Source organism: Amphiura filiformis, chromosome 16 (assembly GCF_039555335.1).
Source record: "Amphiura filiformis chromosome 16, Afil_fr2py, whole genome shotgun sequence".
NCBI lineage: Eukaryota > Metazoa > Echinodermata > Ophiuroidea > Amphilepidida > Amphiuridae > Amphiura > Amphiura filiformis.
This window is the reverse complement of record NC_092643.1, coordinates 59702117-59722956: the sequence shown is the minus strand read 5'-3', so window position 1 is coordinate 59722956 and position 20840 is coordinate 59702117. Positions and strand designations below refer to the sequence as shown.

General features: G+C 35.0%; 1 protein-coding gene and 1 non-coding gene across 2 annotated transcripts in view; both read left to right on the top strand.

Moving 5' to 3' along the window:
* The first annotated feature begins 2926 nt into the window (after positions 1–2926).
* Trnaw-cca (transfer RNA tryptophan (anticodon CCA)) lies at positions 2927–2998 on the top strand. The gene has a single exon. It is a non-coding gene; the product is annotated as a tRNA-Trp (tRNA).
* A 1249-nt stretch (positions 2999–4247) lies between these two features.
* Positions 4248–20840, top strand: part of LOC140172778 (uncharacterized) — a 29503-nt gene continuing 12910 nt past the window's right edge. Inside the window, exons 1-2 of the mRNA XM_072195905.1 lie at positions 4248–4631; positions 19782–20015. Coding sequence (XP_072052006.1) covers positions 4248–4631; positions 19782–20015 — 618 coding nt within the window. The remainder of the gene's footprint in view (positions 4632–19781; positions 20016–20840) is intronic.

Below are 20840 nucleotides of genomic sequence, written 5' to 3'. Positions count from 1 at the left end.
CTGGACAGTGCTTGGAAAAAGACAGGACTAGCATGGGATTTGATAAAGGTGCTTTAACATCACTGTATAGCCGGTATAAGTCTACTTAGACCAGGGAAGTATTTGCCGAAACGTGGGGTGACATTTGATATTGTGTCCCCCATCCCAAAATGTGGAGGGGACGTATCCCCCTGCCCCCCCCCCTGAATTGACGCCCATGGTAGTGGTAGTGTGGTGCATGGTTATGGTATGTTAATTGTTACTATTGTCAGTTTGTCCATTGCTAATGCTTTATATTACTATAAATTCTATCATAATTGTGCAATTATTGTAATTGATTATTTTGCTCATATGTGAAGATGTGATAATATATAAATAAATCTAACTGAACTGAACTAAATAAACAAAGAAAGATCGAAAGTTCGGAGGTTCGTGAAACCTCCGTTTTTGCAAAGGTGTTCAATTTGGAGTGAAATTGAAGTGGGCTATTGAGTGGCAGAAAGAGAAATTATTGCGATATTATTAAAATTTGATATTTTTGATTGACTTTAAAACCGTCCTCGAAGTAAACTTATTAATCTTATGATACATACTTAATAAAGTGTATGTAGCTGGGATGAAAAGCCGACCATCAATTGAAAATTGTGATCTTTCATATTGAAGATATACATTCCCCCCCCCCCCAAAAAAAGACCTTAATTTTGTTGGGTTTTTTTTGGGGGGATCTATATCTTCAGTACGAAAGGTCAAAATTTGCATGATGGACGGCTTTTCATCCTTGCAACATACACATTAAGTTGGCCTACATATCATTCGATTAATACAATTTACTTCGAGGACTGTTAAATTTCAAAAATATCAATTTTTAATCATTTGCCATAAAATTTGTATTATATCGCGAATTTTACAAAATCAATATTATTTGATATCAGAAGGGCATTCCTCGTATTCAAAACGCAATTCGATAATATGCTCTCAGGTCCCACTAAAAGTATTGTGCAAACGTTGCTATCCGAGCCCTTCAGGTTGGTCTTAACTTTGCAATTATGGAAGTATACATTATTTAGAATGAACAAGACTTATTCAACTTCAAAAAAAATTATTGAAATTTTGTGATGAAATTCATTTTGGAAAAAAAAATTTAAAGTTGTTCAAAATTAGCCCCAACTCCTCTGAGGCGTTTTGGCGTAGGCGAAATGTCACAGCAGATTTCAGATTTTTCCAATGATTTATAATTAAGGATTTTAAGGGTAGATGCGGTATTGTTGGTCGAAGCAGCCGAAAAATCGATTTTTATTGTCTAAATCAATATATTATTGGAAAATAACACTTTGATGTTTTGCAAAAGTTCATTCTACAAATCATATACTTTGAAAACTTGCTTAATTTATTGTTGTTAATGAGTTATGTACATTTTACAAAAGTGTTGTTGTTTCAGCCCTCATTACAACATAACTCAAGAACCAAAGGACCTACAAAAGTATTTCTGTGAAATTTGAATTCTTCTACACGCTCGCAAGCAAATGAGTAATGCAATTTTTGCCAAAGCTCACTACCATTCGCAAGATGCTGTGAACTACCAAATCGCAACACTTTAAAATAGTGTAATAACAATAGAACATGCATACTTGTTTAGGACTCTTTGTGCTACTTAGCAACCAACATGACCAAGATGCATTTTATTTCACTTGCATTTTTGAGATCTTGGAGTAAGCAACACATTTTAAATTGTAGTTCAAATGATAGTTAAGTATTGAGAATTCTATCTATAGTTTTGCTTGTGAAGCAAATTGGCCGATTTTTGTTCTACAACACACCATCTGTGAGATATCCAGAAAAGCTAGTGTAGGCCTATAGTGTGATGACGTTATCTGTATTTTGCTGCAAGTCAACTGAGACATAATATGAAGTGAGTAAATTTACCTTATTTGGTGAAGTGTTTATGAAAATGCATGCTCTGTTATTAAGAAATTATTTATCCACACGATTGCTGGTGATTAAAAGTGAAAATTGAACTTCATCTTGAGATATTTATGCATAGCTGTGCACCTAAAATATTATCATATTTTCTATTGGAAACCATTTGAAGTAATGTTAATTTTAATTTCACTTGAGAATCATGATCACAATTTATGTGCATAAAAAATACGTATTTTGAACAAAATGGAAGCTTAAATTCAATATGAATTTTCATATCACAAGTCATCGCGTCGGTTTGCAAGGTACTATAGGGAGCCTAGTCAGCCTACCATTTTTCTTCTAAGACGGTCTGGATTTTTGCAAATTATAGTAAAAGTCCACATAGGTCCCCAAAGTTTCTTTAAGATATTAAAAGATTAGATTCCCATAAAGACGAAACAGTAATCTACCGGTATGTAATTTTTACATAGATTTTTCATCATCTTTTCGGCCTTTATTCTCACTAAATTCAGAAAATATTTTGGCGTATATATAATTGAAATAAAATTCTCCGCCACCTAAACCACATAAACTGTAGCTCGATTGGGTATCACGAATGTACAGTTAATATTCAAATATTCTTTTATACATATGATGCTTCAGTTTTTACACAAAAAATATTTCATTGAAACCCCTCCCACTCGGCTATTTTTGAAAGGTAATCAGGCTTCCTCATGCAGCATATGCAATAAATTAGCATTAAATTTTAATTCTAGCAGCCTTTTAGAAACACATGGTGAATCGCGGCCAGTGCTGTAGGCATAGGTACCGCGTGAACGATGCAGGGCAGGGCGATCTATTCAAAATTGTATTCAACCATTGCTATGGTAGTTAATCCGATTAATTACGTCACTTCGACAGCGAATGTCGTTATACGACATCCACCTTATGCATGCATCAATCAATAAAATAATGATTGTGCATGATGTAATTCAGTGTAATATACAAGTGGTATATGATTAGAAAAATTATTCCGTTGTCAGCATCTGACTCCGTGGCGCAACGGTAGCGCGTCTGACTCCAGATCAGAAGGTTGCGTGTTCGAATCACGTCGGGGTCAATGGACTATTATTTTTTGTCATAGTTTGTTTCACCTTACTTTAGGGGTACTACACCCATTGCATTTTTCCTTTTTTTTTCTTCTTTTTTTTTGCATTTTGTGAAGAAATGAGAAAAAAATGGACAAAGTGCTATGCAAAATGAAGGGCCAAATCTTTTCGTTCTAGTAATGGCATCGGTATCAATGTAGGTTATATGCTTTTATATGTGCAATTATTGTAACTTATCATTTTGTTCATAAATTGGTTTCATGTGAAGATGTGATTATATATAAATAAATATAACTAGACTGAACTAAACGAAAGAAAGAACGAAAGTTCGGAGGTTCGTGAAAACCCCCGTTTTTGCAAAGCTGTTCATTTGGAGTGAAATTGAAGTGGAATTTTAAGTCACGGTGGCATAAAGTTGCGAATTAGTATAGAAATGGCGATATTTCATACTTTTTTCCATTCATTCGTCCGTTCGTGCCGCATGATGAAGTACATTAAGTTGTGGAACTACAGAACTTGGTAACTACATTTACTATGTACAGAAATTATGACACATTTTTGTGATCCTTACGACCAGGTGAACTTTACATATTTTTGAGTGAATGTGATGGGGCACGTTTAGTAATTTCTGCCCATATCAAACCGTGTAACTGCTGCTATCTACTGAAGATAGCTTGTATCGTATCGTGCGAATTTTGCAAACATTTCCCCGATATAGGCGTTTGACTGACCATAAGCCGGTCCTAAACAGCACTAAATATCTGGGTTTTTGTCTAACTAATTGGGTTTTTTTTTTATCATATCAAATTACACATTTTTGTTATTACCTGCATTATTCATTCTTTATCGTTTTGGATATGAAAGCTTTATTTCACAATACCGCCCTCATTTTTGGCTCAGGTGAGTCATGCATACCGGTGTTTCTTTGCATGGTTGCCTACTAGAACGGCGCAATACCTGAAGTCCTTTATCAATTTGTTAAGGTTATGTGTTTAATTTTTTAATGCAATTCATTTCTGCAATTTAGGTTCAGAATGTCATCAAATCATACGAGAATAATGGAATCCACCCGTTAAATGTCAATCAAACATTTATCTGAATTTTAAAATGTCAACATAACGTTATTATCAGTATTAAAACAAAATTATGGATTCGAAACTAGAATTGCTATCATGTATATATTTGTTTTCAACCACATCTTAATACACACATACGATACTAATATCTCACGCATTGTTAACAAGTTTCAGTTCATGCTGAATGTCAGTAGGATTTGGGTCATCGCTCAACCAATATGAATTCTTTGAAGCCTTCAATAGTAGAATAATTGTTATTAAGGATATGGCTCAAACATACTTCATATATTTGTGTGTGATTTTTCTGTTCGTGGGAAATATCCGATGTGACGACAAACCATTAATATCTAACAAGTCGTTTTTCAATCTTCAAGGGGATGAGGATGAAGTGGATGTGGAGGAGGCGCATAGCAGAGTGAGACGAGGAGCAGATGTTTCGGCCATAAGACATCTTTATGATGAAACCAGAATTAATAACCACACACAAGAAGAGAAAGATGCAATCTTAGCCAAGCATATTGAATATAGAAGTACAACAACTCCAGAAGCGAGCAACATGGAGTACATGGTATGTATACCAGTAAATTACCATATTTGATAGATAATTTAAAACAAAAAGCCATTTTACACTTGCTAGACTATATACCAGTGGCGTAGCAAAGTGGAGCAGGGTAACCCCCCAAGTTTCGTGGATAAAAATGGGGACGCAAAGAATAAAGTGTCGTTAAAATGATTAAAATGGGGACGGCAAAGAATTAAGTGATAAAAAGTGACTAAAAATATGTAATTTTCACCAAAAGTTTAATGTCACCTTGCCCCCCCCCTCTCTTTTTTTTTTGCCCCTTTGAAAAAAAAAACCTTGGCTACTCTACTGAACTGGACTCGTAATTTTTGTACCATTCAGACATTGTAACCTCTATTCACGTCACAATAAGGGACTGTTCAGAAATACTTTTCGAAGGATATATCATGCGAGTCAAAACATTTCTGACCCCTTACGGACGATTGAAAAAAAGGTTCAACCCCCTTTGAGAATGATTTCAAAAACTGGGTCTCCTTCATTAAAAAAAATTGCAAAAATGGGAACCCTTCGTATGATGAAACTGAAACTGAACTGAAAAATGAAACTGAATGAGTTCTGTTCAAAACAGGTCAGGGCTTTTTGTTGTAAGCTATTATGTTGGTATATTGTTTGATGGCTGTGTAAACTTGTGTTTAAATTTGTATTTTATGCAATAAGTAATATTAAGGTATTTATTTTATTATTATGTTCTTTGTGAGTTAAAAAAAAGTGAAGAAAAGAACAAATTTGATTCCATTCCGCATTTTCATACGTGTGCGCGTTCCATGCATGGTTCTAAATGTATTCTGCTTCGGTCAGGACTCTTCAACATGTTCAAAGGATTTCAAAGTCCACGGGGCGTACTCGATTCAAGAACTTTTCATCCTATATGCCTATAATACATGTATTCACTGGGAAAAACACAAATCCCTGTCCCTTTTTCTCTGCTAAACTTTTTCAGACCCCCGATCCCCATTCTTCGACCCCATACTGAACAGTCCCTAAATATAATTCGATGAGAAAACAACACAATCTTTGTACTTTTTACTTGAATTGTAATTGTAAACAAATTCTTTAGCGCAATTATACTTTTAAGTGGAAGCGGTCATCAAACTAAAATTATCAGGTCAATAAAATTGCGATGTAAAGTCAAGGATTTCAGAATTTCAGAATAAGGTTTTTTCCTACGATAATTGTTTCCACACTTTCCCCTTTTAAACAAAATAATTAACTCAAACGAGAGTATATAAGTGCCTATAGCAAAGAAATGTGTATTTTGCTTAACATGCTTATTGGAATAAATACCTATAGCCTATATTTTACTATTGTAATAAAATAATTAAATTTGCGATTTTCGTAATAAAATATTGGTATGATTCTGAATTTGTCACCATTTTTAAGGGTCAAAATCAAATCAAAAGTTTACATGTCTTTAGGAAAATATGAAAAACAATTATTGTGATCATTTTGGGAAAACAGTACAAGCTTTGTGTACATGGTATACAAGAGTACTTTCACCCACAGAAAAGTCATACATTGGACCCTGTGATTCCATTGCAGGATATCCCCTAGAAGACCTTGAATAAATTGTCCACGTTTTACGTGCAGTTCAGTTGTGTGTTATTTACTATTATGAAATGAAATAACAATTGAATATATGAATACAAAAGCCACCCAAGTCCATACTCTGGCCAAATTGAGTTAAGCATGGGAAATTGTTGCTATACATAGGCCTGTCATATGTATGAAAGAACAACTCAAATTCATCCTCTGTGTCTATTGAGCATGTGAAAAATAGCATGTATGAAAGAATCACCCAATTCCATGACTTGAGTCTTGTAACACATTGATTGAAATAAAAAGTCCACTTGTAACACATTCATTGCTAGAGAGTGACTTTTGAAAAAAAAAATGGGTTTAATAAAGGAAAGTGTGTGGTTTATATTACATGGCAGAATGCTTATCAACATTATACATACCTGTGCTTTATTTTGTATTATCTAACTACTGGTAATCTCATTCTAACATTGTTGTCTTTGTATATGATTCAAAAACCACCCAAGTCCAAAATTTAAAATGAACCCCACGAAGTCCCTGAAATGCTAATCGTCATACCTAATACAGGTTAATCCACTCATTTGCACGTAAAACTTACCATATTGACCAGGTAAATCTAACTGAAGGAATTAAAATGATACACAGGTTTTTCTCTCAAAATCACTTCCCATGGACTTGGGTGGCTTTTGTATTCATGTATTCAATTGTTTGATTTGTTATCATCAAAAATGTATTGAAAAATAAGAAAATAAAAAGGAACTAACGCCTATATAAATTTATATAAGTAACAAAAACATTTTCAGAAGTATAACCGTTTTTCCTGATAAGTAACAATATTCTCTGCCATTTTGGGGGCCAAGTTATTTGAAATAATTATGGGTTCACCCATAGACTACTCTCTTCAATCGTCTTTTAAGAAAAAGTGGTTAACAATACTATACAGTATATTGTTCAAAGATGTCATATTTCTGTCATGCATCTTTAATTTGGCTTTCAATGGGGTTCTTTGTAGGACCTAAAAAATACTGTAGCCAAGAAAAAGGTTCTTTGTAGAACCTTAAGCTTGAAGAACATTTAAGGATCCGTCAAGAAAGAACCCTCAAAGGTTCTTTATCCAAGAAAATGATTTTAAGTACCAACAAATGTCAACATTACTTTTTACTTTTCTTAACTTTCAATGAGTCCCTGATTTAATTAATCAGAACGTCCCTGGGTCTGTTTAAATCTTTAAGGTTCTTTATCTGTTTATAGAATTTTTTAAGTTTCTATGTAGAACCTTATCACTGCTTAGGGTTCTGCATGCAGGACAAAAAAGTTCCAAGTTGCACTTTTTTTAGAATGTACCACCATCAGTGAGCTAGATTGTAGACTGAGAGACGGCAAGGGATGAAATCAAAATTCACCCGGCGGTTAACAGCCGGTTTGTATTATATCATGAATTTCAAAAAATGAAAGTTATCTGATATCAGAAAGACATTCTGCGTATTCCGAATGCAATTCGATATGTCTGATGTGCTCTCATGTCCCACAAAAATACTGTCGAAACGCTCAAAACGCTCATTCCAGATCCCTTAAAAACGAAAATGCAAACAATGGGAACCCTTCGTATGATGAAACTGAACTGAAAGCTGCATCTGAATGAGTTCTGTTCAAAACAGGTCAGGGCTTTTTTGTTGTAAGCTATTATGTTGGTATATTGTTTGATGGCTGTGTAAACTTGTGTGTTTAATTTTTTTTATTTTTATGCAATAAGTAATATTAAGCTATCTATTTTATATTTATGTTCTTTGTGAGTTAAGAAAAATTTGATTCCATTCCGCATTTTCATACGTATGCTCGTTCCATGCATTGTTCTATATGTATTCTGCTTTGGTCAGGACTCTTCAAAGGACTTCGATTCAAGAACTTTTCATCCTATATGCCTATCATACATCTATTCACTGCGAAAAACACAAATCACTGACCCCTTTTCTCTGCTAAACTTTTTCAGACCCCTCCAATCCCCATTCTCCGACCCCATACTGAACAGTCCCTAATATAATTCGATGAGAAAACAACACAATCTTTGTACTTTTTACTTGAATTGTAATTGTAAACAAATTCTTTAGCGCAATTATACGTCTAAGTGGAAGCGGTCATCAAACTAAAATTATCAGGTCAATACAATTGCGATGTAAAGTCGAAGGATTTCAGAATTTCAGAATAAGGTTTTTTCCTTCGATAATTGTTTCCACACTTTCCCCTTTTAAACAAAATAATTAACTCAAACGAGAGTATATAAGTGCCTATAGCAAAGAAATGTGTATTTTGCTTATCATGCTGGAATAAATACCTATTGCCTATATTTTACTATTGTAATAAAATAATTAAATTTGCGATTTTCGTAATAAAATATTGGTATGATTCTGAATTTGTCGCCATTTTAAGGGTCAAAATCGAATCAAAAGTTTACATGTCTTTAGGAAAATATGAAAAACAATTATTGTGATCAATTTGGGAAAACAGTAAGCTTTGTGTACAAGAGTACTTTCACCCGCAGAAATGTCATACAAAGGACCCTGTGATTCCATTGCAGGATATCCCCTAGAAGACCTTGAATAAATTGTCCACGTTTTACGTGCAGTTCAATAAGTGTGTTGTTATTTACGAAATGAAATAAGTGTTTGATTTGTTATCATCAAAAATGTATTGAAAAACAAGAAAAAAGGGAACTAGCGCCTATATATATGTAACAAAAACATTTTCAGAAGTATAACCGTTTTTCCTGATAAGTAACAATATTCTATGCCATTTTGGGGGCCAAGTTATTTGAAATAATTATGGGTTCACCCATAGTCTACAAATATATTGTTCAAAGATATGTTATATTTCTGTCATGCATCTTTAATTTGGCTTTCAATGGGGTTCTTTGTATAGGACCTAAAAATACTGTAGCCAAGAAAAAGGTTCTTTGTAGAACCTTAAGCTTGAAGAACGTTTAAGGATCCGTCAAGAAAGAACCCTCAAAGGGTTCTAAGTAGAACAGAAAAAAGGTTCTTTATCCAAGAAAATGATTTTTAAGTACCAACAAATGTCAACATTACTTTTTACCTTTCTTAACTTTCGATGAGTCCCTGATTTAATTAATCAGAACGTCCCTGGGTCTGTTTAAATCTTTAAGGTTCTTTATCTGTTTTTAAGGTTCTATATAGAACCTTATCACTGCTTAGAGTTCTGCATGCAGGACAAAAAAAGTTCCAAGTTGCACCTTTTTTAGAATGTACCACCATCAGTGCACGGCAAGGGATGAAATCAAAACTCACCCGGCGGTTAACAGCCGGTTCCGTCCGGTTCCATTCGGTTTCCATTGTTCAGAATAATAGAAGCCGGCACCGCCGGTCGAGTTTTAATTTCATCCCCTAACTCCTTAACTGCCTTGAGCCTCAAAACTGTTGTTGGTCGCACGTCCAAGGTAGCGATGAAATGGGGATTCTTCAAGTTCACCGGCCCTACACCTGTGAGTGGAGACACAAAATTTTACAATTCAAAACAGAAAGGCATGTTAAAATAACTCAACTCATATAACAACAAATTATTTGGCTCCATATACATGATCAATATGCATACCCTAAATTATTCAGCATATCAAACTATATAACTGTGCCAAATGTTATGCTTTTCCTCTAAAGTGAATGATAATGTCAGCATTCGGCTGCACTATTGTCCCTTTAACTCCCTCCACGCTGACTGCAGACGACAAGATTCAAAATGTTTTTAAAAATACAAAAATTTCAGAATTGTATATTGTCATGGCCATATTTGGAATTCTCGCTATTCACAATAAGGGCGCCGCCAGCGGTTTGCGATGTAATCGTGATGTATCATGGGAAAAGGTCGACATCAAGTCCGCGCAATACGAATATTACCATGCTATTACATAGGAACACGTGACAATATTTTTTAGTTTGTCAAAATAAAGGTGTTACACGTGAATCGATACTCAATAATACTTAATAATGTGATTTGAAATGTGCACAATTAATTTTTTCTCTATCGATTTGCGTGTAATACCGTTATATTGACAAACTAAAAATATTGTCACGTGTTCCTATGTAATAGCATGGTAATATTCGTATTGCGCGGACTTGATGTTGACCTTTTCCCATGATACATCACGATTATGCTGGTTTCATACTACTCTGCCGCTTGCCGCTTAGCGGCGTGGCGCACGCGCATTGCAGACAAACGGACACAATAAAGGCAAGTCATTGGTTGAAACGCCCTGCCGCTTGCCGCAGCCGCAAGCGGCAGGAAAGTATGCTGGAGGCTTTACATCGCAAACCGCTGGCGGCGCCCTTATTGCGAATAGCGAGAATTAGCATGAAAAATGCATTAAAATGAGTACAAACAAGCCTAGTATTGGTTCAGTGGTTCTTAAGATAGCTCTTGATATTTTGAGAAAATATCTCAAAACTTGGACTATGGCTATGGCTAGCATGCAGAGCATTAAACTTCCATTGGCGCTATTACTGTAAGTGAACACCTGCAGTATGGAACCTGTTGCTAATACCATGAATACGGAATTAATAATCCATTGTCTGTACTGTAGCCTTTAGCACCACCCAAAGTTCCGTTTTGTAGACATGCAATACATCAAGAAATTAAATTCCAGGAAAAATGGGCAAGTTGACCAACCTTTTCTTTTTATTTGATTACAAGCAAATAGAAACTTGTTATGGACCAGAGTGTTAAAATGCATATGATTCTTGTTGATGTTGTTTTCTGTTTTGTTGTCATCATTTTTGTTGTTGTTATTGTTTGTTTTGTTTTGTTTGTTTGTTTTTTCTTTTGTTTTTCTTGTTGTATAATGCTTTGCATGCATTCTGCATTATAATTATGATATGATAATACTTTAATAACGTGATCCCATGTACATTAGATTTCTCAATCAAATAATAAAACAATTTTACCCCAGTTGTTCAGTGTTCTTAAAGGCCCTATTCAGTGATTTGCTCATCATAAAAATTCAGGTTTTGGTACCTTTCATAGATGTGCTAAAATGGCCTGCTATAGTGATTAAGCAGAAAGCTTGTAGACCTATCCTTCACTTTTAGTAAATGTATAGATACAATTCAAGTTGTGTATACTTTCGGTAGGATCACTGAATAAGCTTTTAAATTTAATATCAGCTGCTTTTAGTTATTTATACTTATAGAACGTTTACGATAATCGGGTAAAAAGTACTCTGTAAATGTAAAAGAGTGAATAAAGAAGAGTGCGAATTTATACACTCCAAAAAGAGTCAAAATCACTCCAAAAGAGTGAAAATTTCACTCCAAACGAGTGACATTTTCACTCTTCAAGGAACTATAACTCCAAAAAGAGTCGTCCCTCTCAAGGCTCCTTAAAAAGGGGACATTTCACTCTTTTGGGGTAAAATTCACTGTTTTGGAGTAAATTCACTCTTTTGGCCTTGACATTTCACTCTTTTGGACTGATTTTAACTCTTTTTTGGGGTGATACTCACTCTTTTCGTTCACGCTCTTGCATTCAGGGAGTATGCTTTCAACTATAATTAAACAAGTATTATTTTGTATCTCCAGTGATGGTGTAAGGAATATCTAGTCTGGTATCGCTGATCCTCGGCTCTGATCATTATTATAATATCAATCTACGATTGCTTGATATTCATAATCACATTATTAAAGCCATAATGTACGATCTTATAATATGAAATTCTTTCAAACCTGATTTTTTTTTTTTTTTTTTTTTTTTGCATATTTGTAATGTTTACACATGTCCCAACTTACACCTAATCGGAACCAGCCAAATATATTGTGTTCGTAGGTCAACGCAATTTTGACGTATAGGTTATAATTTTGTAACAGCCATTATAGCCAGTGAGGTTATTTTCACATTCCCTTGTTATTTTAATTTAAAATGGACAGGAATCCACTCCAGCAGTTATTACTAATATTATTTCAGCATTTTGTGCAACGAATAATAAAATTAACATTTAGCAGAAATCGTACATTATCATGTTATGGCTTTAACAGGATGCGATTTTACATTTTCCACTATCTTAACAGTTTCTGTGCATACCTGCCTATGCTCGTATCGTCTGATAATTATAATTAGTGTTTTTGACAATCGTACAGTAATTGATCTGAAGCAGGTTTCCATGGTAACAATTCGTATCCTCTGAAATTTCTACCGTTAGTTGGTGTAGGCCTAATGTCTCATGGAAAGTGCAGATGGCCTTACATGAGTTCATAAATGTGCCCTATATAATCATGATTAAATAACAGATGACGTCTTGAAAAAATGCTTCTTACAAGCGCATCTCAAATCATTATAATGATTTGAGATGCGTTTGTCTCAGTTTTATGCACCATGTTTAAACACTGGGTCCACATGGTCCAAGGGTGTAACCTAAAATTTCACGTCGGCCAACAACCCAAATGACAAGCAGGGGGAATAAGGTGTACTAATGGTGAAGGTAGCCTCTCCATCACAACCCCCCCCCCCCCCACAACCCCAACCACCACCAACCCACATAAGTCACAGACTATAGTGGATGTATTCAGCGTTCTGGCTAGAAATGTCAAATTTGGCAAATTTACCGATTTTTGCTCGTCAATACTTCACTTTGCTCTAGAAAAAATCCCGAAAAATATCTACTCAGCGGCGACATCGGGATTTTTTTTCTTGTGGAAAAGTGAAATAGAAAGGGACAAAAATCGGAAAATTTACCACTTTTGATATATTTTGCCCAAGATAGTACATTAAAACCAATATTACGTTTACTTTAAGCTAATTACCCTGTTCCAAAAAACGAAGAATAATTCAACATGAAATGCTTGCAAAAAATGTTCTTTGAATGTTATTAAAATGGGTTTTACCCTTCTTATAACTCTACATTTAAACATTTTGTGTAAAACGGTTTGTGTTTGCTGGGCAGACACAGAATGCAAGAAAGTGCATTCTGGCCTCGGATCGGGTTTGGGTCGCTTTTGCCTCCAGGCTAGATATTTTTGTCTCCATTTGTCTCATACACAAGCTATATGTAATCAACAATATGATGCAGACTATATTGTTTTCAAATTTCAAATTCAGGGTCATGAGTTTTATTCATATTTTATCGCACCAGGTGTGTAGTTTCTTAATGTATGCGTATCTCTTTCTCAACCTCTCTTCCTCCTCCATTCCCTCCTCTTTCTCCTGGCCGTTCCTTTCGCACATGCAAAGGGATGTGCGACAGGATTTTTCAAGGTCAAAAATAGGTCAAAACCGTCACACATGAATTCCTCGCCCCCCCCCAATAAATTTCAAAATGGCCGATGGCGGCCATTTTGGATTTCAGGCTCTCACGGATTCCGCCCACACTTTCGCGAGAGGCACCCTTCATAGAAGACCGTTGAGAAACGAACCTTCGCTCTCCAAGGTCACGGAATACTCAAATTATATAGTTATGTCTGTAGGCATGCCGTATTGTCGGCTCGTCATCCGTCTGTTTCTAGGCCATATACAATAATGTGTGCGTCACATATTCTTTTTAAATTAGAAGAATGATATCTTATTAATTCAAAGTGCAACATGCATCCATATAATATAGTAATATTGTAAAGTATCCATAGGAACGTGGAACATAGCATACATCATTTTGTCAACCTTGGCATGATGACATACATATTTCTTTAACTGTTCCTTGGTTACCATTTCTGAAACTGAAGTACCTGGTGAAAGTCGTAATGATAAAATGTTTGCTTTTTGTTTAACATGCTTAAGAGCAACCATGGCAATGATATTTAGGGGCTTTAGGCCATGGAATATATGAATGTATGATACCTGTCAATCATTTATTCTTTAGCGCAGGTTGTTAGCAAACATTCTTTTGATGTGTGCATAGTAACAAGCAGAAATCTGACTTTAACGTTAATATAAATGAACAGGATGTAGCAGTTTCGTTGCAAATTAAAAGATAATGATAATTATATTATGAAACTCCAATGTCTGGTATAGATAGCCATTGTTTACTTAGTAGAGACATCCGTGAGCATCGGCAGCCTGCAAAAACGCCTGTTCTCTCGACAGTCTTTTTACCGATAAGGGAGGGAAAAGGCACATTCAATAAAGCTTCTTGACCTTGAAACATTGTAAGAAAAATAAATTCGCGACCCATTCAGGGCAAAGGGACAAGAACCCTCATTTCTTGCCTCATCTAACATTTAACATCTATAGTTCAATGCACAGGTATCGCGTGAATGTACCAGTGCAGGGCGATATATTCAAAAATTGTTCTCACTTATTGCTATATAATAATCCTGTTATATCATCACTTCTACGCTGAATTTGCAGCTTGTGTATCTTGTATCACATATGTATCTGTCTCAGTGCATCATATCAATTTGTAAGCGCTCTTTAGCAAAGTCTAGGTTCATTGAATTTACAACCTTATGACAAAACATAACAGGCGAAATCAATAACTTTTTGAACAAGATTTGCAATTTAAAGATAATTGGCCATTGCTCATTCTAATGAAACTAGTATAATATAAGTATGCTCTTTCATTTAATGACATAAAATTTGAAAAATATTGCAAGGAACACTTGAGGTTTTGACTTTTAAAACCTACATTTTGGTCCAAAAATGTGCTTGGATAGGTGCAGTAGTTAACAACAGATTTACCACATTCGCGTTGCTATAACATTGAATTGCGTTATCTGTTGACCTAGTGTAAAAAGTGGTATTAGGGGGAATAGAAGTGTTAGCTTTCGTTCCATATCAAACATTTACTGATTGGATGAAGGGAACACTTGACATGCTTGAGGTTTTGACAAAAACCAATCACAGACGTCTATTTTCCACTCGATCTCACACAGCTCTTATGATGCTATGCACTCAACCGTGTTGTATAACACGGACTGCGTTGAGACTAGACTCGCTGTGCTGGAAATACTTGTGTACTCGGGTGTGTCGAGGTGGAAACTATGCGTAGATGCATTTATATGAGACTCGTTTTTGTAGTCAAACCTTTTCATACACACAAGCTGAACCTTGGCGTCTGATGTGTCCTTATATGGATCAACCATGTTAAACAAACAAAATGTTCTTGAAACAAATTATTGTCTTAAGGGATCTAGAAAGAGCGTTTATGGCGTTTCGACAGTATTTTTTGTGGGACATGAGAGCACCTCAGACATATCGAATTGCATTCTGAATACGAAGCATGTCTTTCTGATATCAAATAATTTTCATTTTTGAAATTCACGATATAATACAAATTTTATGACAAATTACTAAAATTTGATATTTTTCAAATTTTTGATATATAACAGTCCTCGAAATAAATTTTATAAATCTAATGATATATTCTTAAAGTGTATGTAGCTGGGAGGAAAAGCCGACGATCAATTGAAAATTTTGACCTTTTATATTGAAGATATGGATTTTTTCCCAAAAAGACCTATTTTTTTTGTTTGGTGTTTTGGGAAAAAAAATCCATATCTTCAATACGAAAGGTCAAAATTTTAAATTGATCGTCGACTTTTCATCCCACCTACATACACTTTAAGTATAAATCATCAGATTTATAAAGTTTACTTCCTAGTACTGTTAAATATCAAAAATATCAATTTTAATGATTTGCCATAAAATGTGTATTACATTGCGAATTTCAAAAAATCAAAATTATTTGATATCAGAAGGACATTCTTCTTATTCAGAATGCAATTCGATATGTCTGATGTGTTCTAATGTCCCACAATAAATACTGTCCAAACGTTCATACCCCATCCCTTAACCAATTAATACCAATATCATGAATATTGTCTTTATACCACTTTAGTTTGTAACATTCTTCATCTTGGATAAGTTTTTCAAATCATACAAAATTAATACTTTGGCGAAGTGATGTAATAATCGGATTAACTACAATATAGCAATAGGTGAAAACAATTTTTGAATATACCGCGCTGCACGGGTATGTTCACGCGGTACCTCTGCTGATCACTCGTATTCGCTGTCGAAGTGATGTAATAATCGGATTAACTACCATAACAATAGGGTACAACAACAGGCAGGGTGCACTTATCACCTACCCGCAGTGTATGTCTGCAATCGTAGATACAATGCCGCTCTTTTCAAAGATACTAATCTTACAGGTGCGAGTGATCAGCATGATATGGCTCAATGCAGAGGTAACGCGTGTACGTACTAGTGAAGTGCGATATATTCAAAAATTGTTTTACCCTATTGTTAATCCGATTATAACATCACTTCGCCAGCGAATATGATGAGTTACTTTAATCTCGCAGAAAAAAAGTAGAAAAAAAAAACATGAATAGAAATGTGTACCACTTGGCGCCTGTTTATACACACACTAGACGGAATTATTGCAACATTGGTGAAAAAAGAAGGATTCCGCAAACTGTAAGTAATTGAACATCTGTCGATTTCACATACTGGATGGAAATGTTCTTTGCATTAAAATAAGTTTATAATAATGGGATGGAAGATGTCACTTGTGGTGATATCATGATGAGCCTATTCCAGTGTTACAATGGCGGAAATACAAAGATAAAGAAACAGTAGTCCACAAATGCGGTCCAGATGCCTTTAGAATGGTCGCCAAAGTTTAATCGGCTTCTGCATTTTCAGGAAAATTGTTACGTAAGAAGGTTACAACGGAAGTGGTGATTGGATGAGAATAAGTCAATGATGGTTGACGTCTTCAACATCAGTTGAAGATATGGAGGTGCAACTAAACAGCTTGAATGAGGAGAGTAAGCAGATAGGACTAAGGGAAACTAAATTCATGACAAATTACCAGACAAACAAGTCCATTGAAAAAAGAATGAACAGATAGAATATATCAGAATCAGATTTTTTTGACATTCATCTTACAACAAGATAACGGATACAAATAAGTATACGAATAAATTACGAGAACAATAACATTTACAGCTATAAATAATATATAACATAAATTAACTAGGCATATGCCTATTATTTAAATTCCGTTTTTCAAACGCCATATATGCAATTGGCAACTGCATTGGTGGTGTCAAAATCATTGGCACCCATGATAAGAAGAAATTTATCATTTTCATTTCGATTGTTTGTATCAAAAATATCATCTGTTCACGTCATAAATCTATTTTACGTATATCATTATATAAGGAACATTTCATAGTGAAGTGAAATTCGTCTTCAATTTCATTGAGATAACAATATTCGCTGATTCTCCGTTCTGGGAGGCAATTTAGGTGAAACATAATCCATTTCAATCCTTTATTTATGACAACTAATTTTTAATTTACAAAAAGTAGATCTATGCTTACGTTTTAAGGGAAGGGGTATGAACGTTTGGACAATATTTATTTTGGGACATTAGAGCACATCAGACATATCGAATTGCATTCTGAATACGAAGAATGTCCTTCTGATATCAAATAATTTTGATTTTTGAAATTCGCAATTTAATACACATTTTATGGCAAATCATTAAAATTGATATTTTTGATATTTAACAGTACTCGAAGTAAACTTTATAAATCTGATGATTTATACTTAAAGTGTATGTAGGTGGGATGAAAAGCCGACGATCAATTGAAAATTTTGACCTTTCGTATTGGAGATATGGATTTTTTTTTTCAAAACACCAAAACAAAATTAGGTCTTTTTGGGAAAAAAATCCATATCTTCAATATGAAAGGTCAAAATTTTCAATTGACCGTCGGCTTTTCCTCCCAGCTACATACACTTTAAGAATATATCATTAGATTTATATAATTTACTTCGAGGACTGTCATAGGCCTATATCAAAAATTTGAAAAATATCAAATTTTTATAATTTGTCATAAAATTGGTATTATATTGTGATTTTCAAAAAATGAAAATTATTTGATATCAGAAAGACATGCTTCGTATTCAGAATGCAATTCGATAGGTCTGAGGTGCTCTCCTGTCACACAAAAAATACTGTCGAAACGCAATTTAACGCTCATTCTAGATCCCTTAATAATGTTACATAATTTTCTAATGAAAATGAACGTTTATTCGAAGTTTATTCTGGTGGTTATTTATAACATTTAACCATGAATTATTATAAACAGTTTTTTTATCTACAATAAGTGTGATAAAATTAGCCTTATTATTCATGGTTGGCCTATTCCATATGTCATATTTATCAACCAGTTTCAAAACATTCATAATGCCGGTAGACCAAGAAAAGGTGTTTAGTTTTCTGTTATCAATCAGAGCCTTTGTTACAAGAGAGATTGAACCTATTACAGTTTAAATTAAGGGGTGGGGTATGAACGTTTGGACAGTATTTATTTTGGGACATTAGAGCACATCAGACATATCGAATTGCATTCTGAATACGACGAATGTCCTTCTGATATCAAATAATTTTGATTTTTTGAAATTCGCAATGTAATACACATTTTATGGCAAATGATTAAAAATTGATATTTTTGATATTTGTTTTGGTAGGGACGTGCCGCTGAGATTTTGGAAGTAGACCCATAACTATACCAATTTTTCAAGAAATTTGGACCCATTGATATACCAAAAGTCAAAATTTTCGGCCGAATTTACCCAAAATTGTCTTAGTTTTTACAAATTTTCCCAAAATTTTGGGAAAATTTTGGCTAGATTAAGGAAAAATTGGACTGTTTTCCGAAAAAATTGAGAAAATTTTGAAAAAGGACCCATTCATATACCAAAATAGGCTTTGAAAAAGGGTCATATACCAGAAGGCTGAAAATGCTACCCATGTTTGCGGCACGTCCCCGTATGGTCATTTGTACTGAGTACCCCCCCGGGATGTCACCACAAGTGACACCTTCCATATCATTAGCATAATTGTACTTAATGCAGCAAAGAACATTTCCATCCAGTATGTCATGTAAAATCGACAGGAAATAGGATCAATGCTCAACTTACAGTTTGCGGAATTCTTCTTTTTCAGCAGTGTTGCAATACTTTTGTGTAGAGCAGGGAGGTAAATAAGGATAATTTACTGGGTGGGCAATTTAATTTATTTTTGCCCTCAAATAATGAAAAATAATTTACTGGGTGGGCAGCGATAATTAATGGCATCCAGGCGTTTGGATTTTCAGGAAATGTAGACCTGTTTTTGCGTACAATTTGGCTTTGATGTAAAAGTGGACATATTACAATCTCCCTAAATGCATCTTCTGCCAATTTTTAGCATATTCATGTAGCAACTTTCAAGAAAAATAATTGTATACCATATTATATTTCACTTTGGGTACTTAACAATCGTATACTGTACTAATTATCACTCACCAGTATTCCTACGTAGGAAAATGGCAGTAAAATTAGAGGGAAATTATTATGGTGCCCAATTTTTAGTGGGCAAAATAATTTACTGGGTGGGCACTTTTGGGCAATGGGCAAGTTGAATTTACTGGGTGGGCAAAATAATTTACTGGGTGGGCAAATGCGGCTGAGTGGGCATTTCAAATGTTAACATGTTATTTACCTCCCTGGTGTAGAGTGCGTACTTTCCCGGGTACTTTCTTTGAAAAACCCGCCCAAAATATATATAACAAGCAAACGATTCTCCATATCATTTTGTAATTGTTTCAGACTTGGAACGATGAATTGGAACGAACGGCCGGTCTTTGGGCTTCGGTATGCTTCTGGGGTCATGGTCGGACCAATGTTACCACCAGCTTCGATACCATTGGTCAGAACCTATGGCTAGGAGGCTATAAACCTGGTGGAGTCAACGCTATCACAGCATGGTACAATGAAGACATCTTCTACGACTATGAGGATGCCTCGTGTGAAGCTGGCAGGCTATGTGGGCATTATACACAGGTATAGTATTATGAGACTTACATGTTACAGTACTTCCATTCTTGCCTCAGTAGCGCCGATGTTTATCATTTTATGGTGGATATCATATATACACACACACCCTACCTACTCACATACATACTGGGTGTCCTAAAAAAAGGTTACATGTAGATTTTTGAAAATAAGTTAACATGGTTAATGTTAACAAATATTAATGTCCTTTTCATGATATGGGTATAATCCATGTACCCTCTACCACTGTGAATGTCACTGCACGCACATGTAGGTGCACGGTGCATTTGGCGGGTCATTTGAGTTGGTCCAGCCAGAGCATATGTTGAAGTCTTTGAATATTTGCATTACAATAGCCAAGAAGCAGCTTGTTGTCATAATCGACAAGGGCTCTTATGACCAGATGACAAGAGTCATAATCTAAGTGCCGGGAATTATAAGAATCAGTTCATTTCCACCACGAATCGGCTGCTTCAAGCAGGGCCAAGGGTACTCATTATGTAACAGCACCAGGCCTGACGGATTGGACCAGGTTAGAAATTAGAACCCAACTCTTTGCGAAACTGACTGAGAGATACATAATTATATTTGCTGTCGAAGCATAGCAATGGATGAATACAAGTTTTGACTATATCGCCCTGCACATGTGCACTACAACGTTCACGCGGTACCTATGCATTGAACCATATCATTCTGGTCACTCGCACCTGTAAGATAAGTATCTTTGAAATGAGCGGTATAGTATTCAATCTATGAATGCAGACATTTACACAGGTGATGAGTGCAACCTGCTTGTAGTGCAGGGCGATATAGTCAAAATTGTATTCATCCATT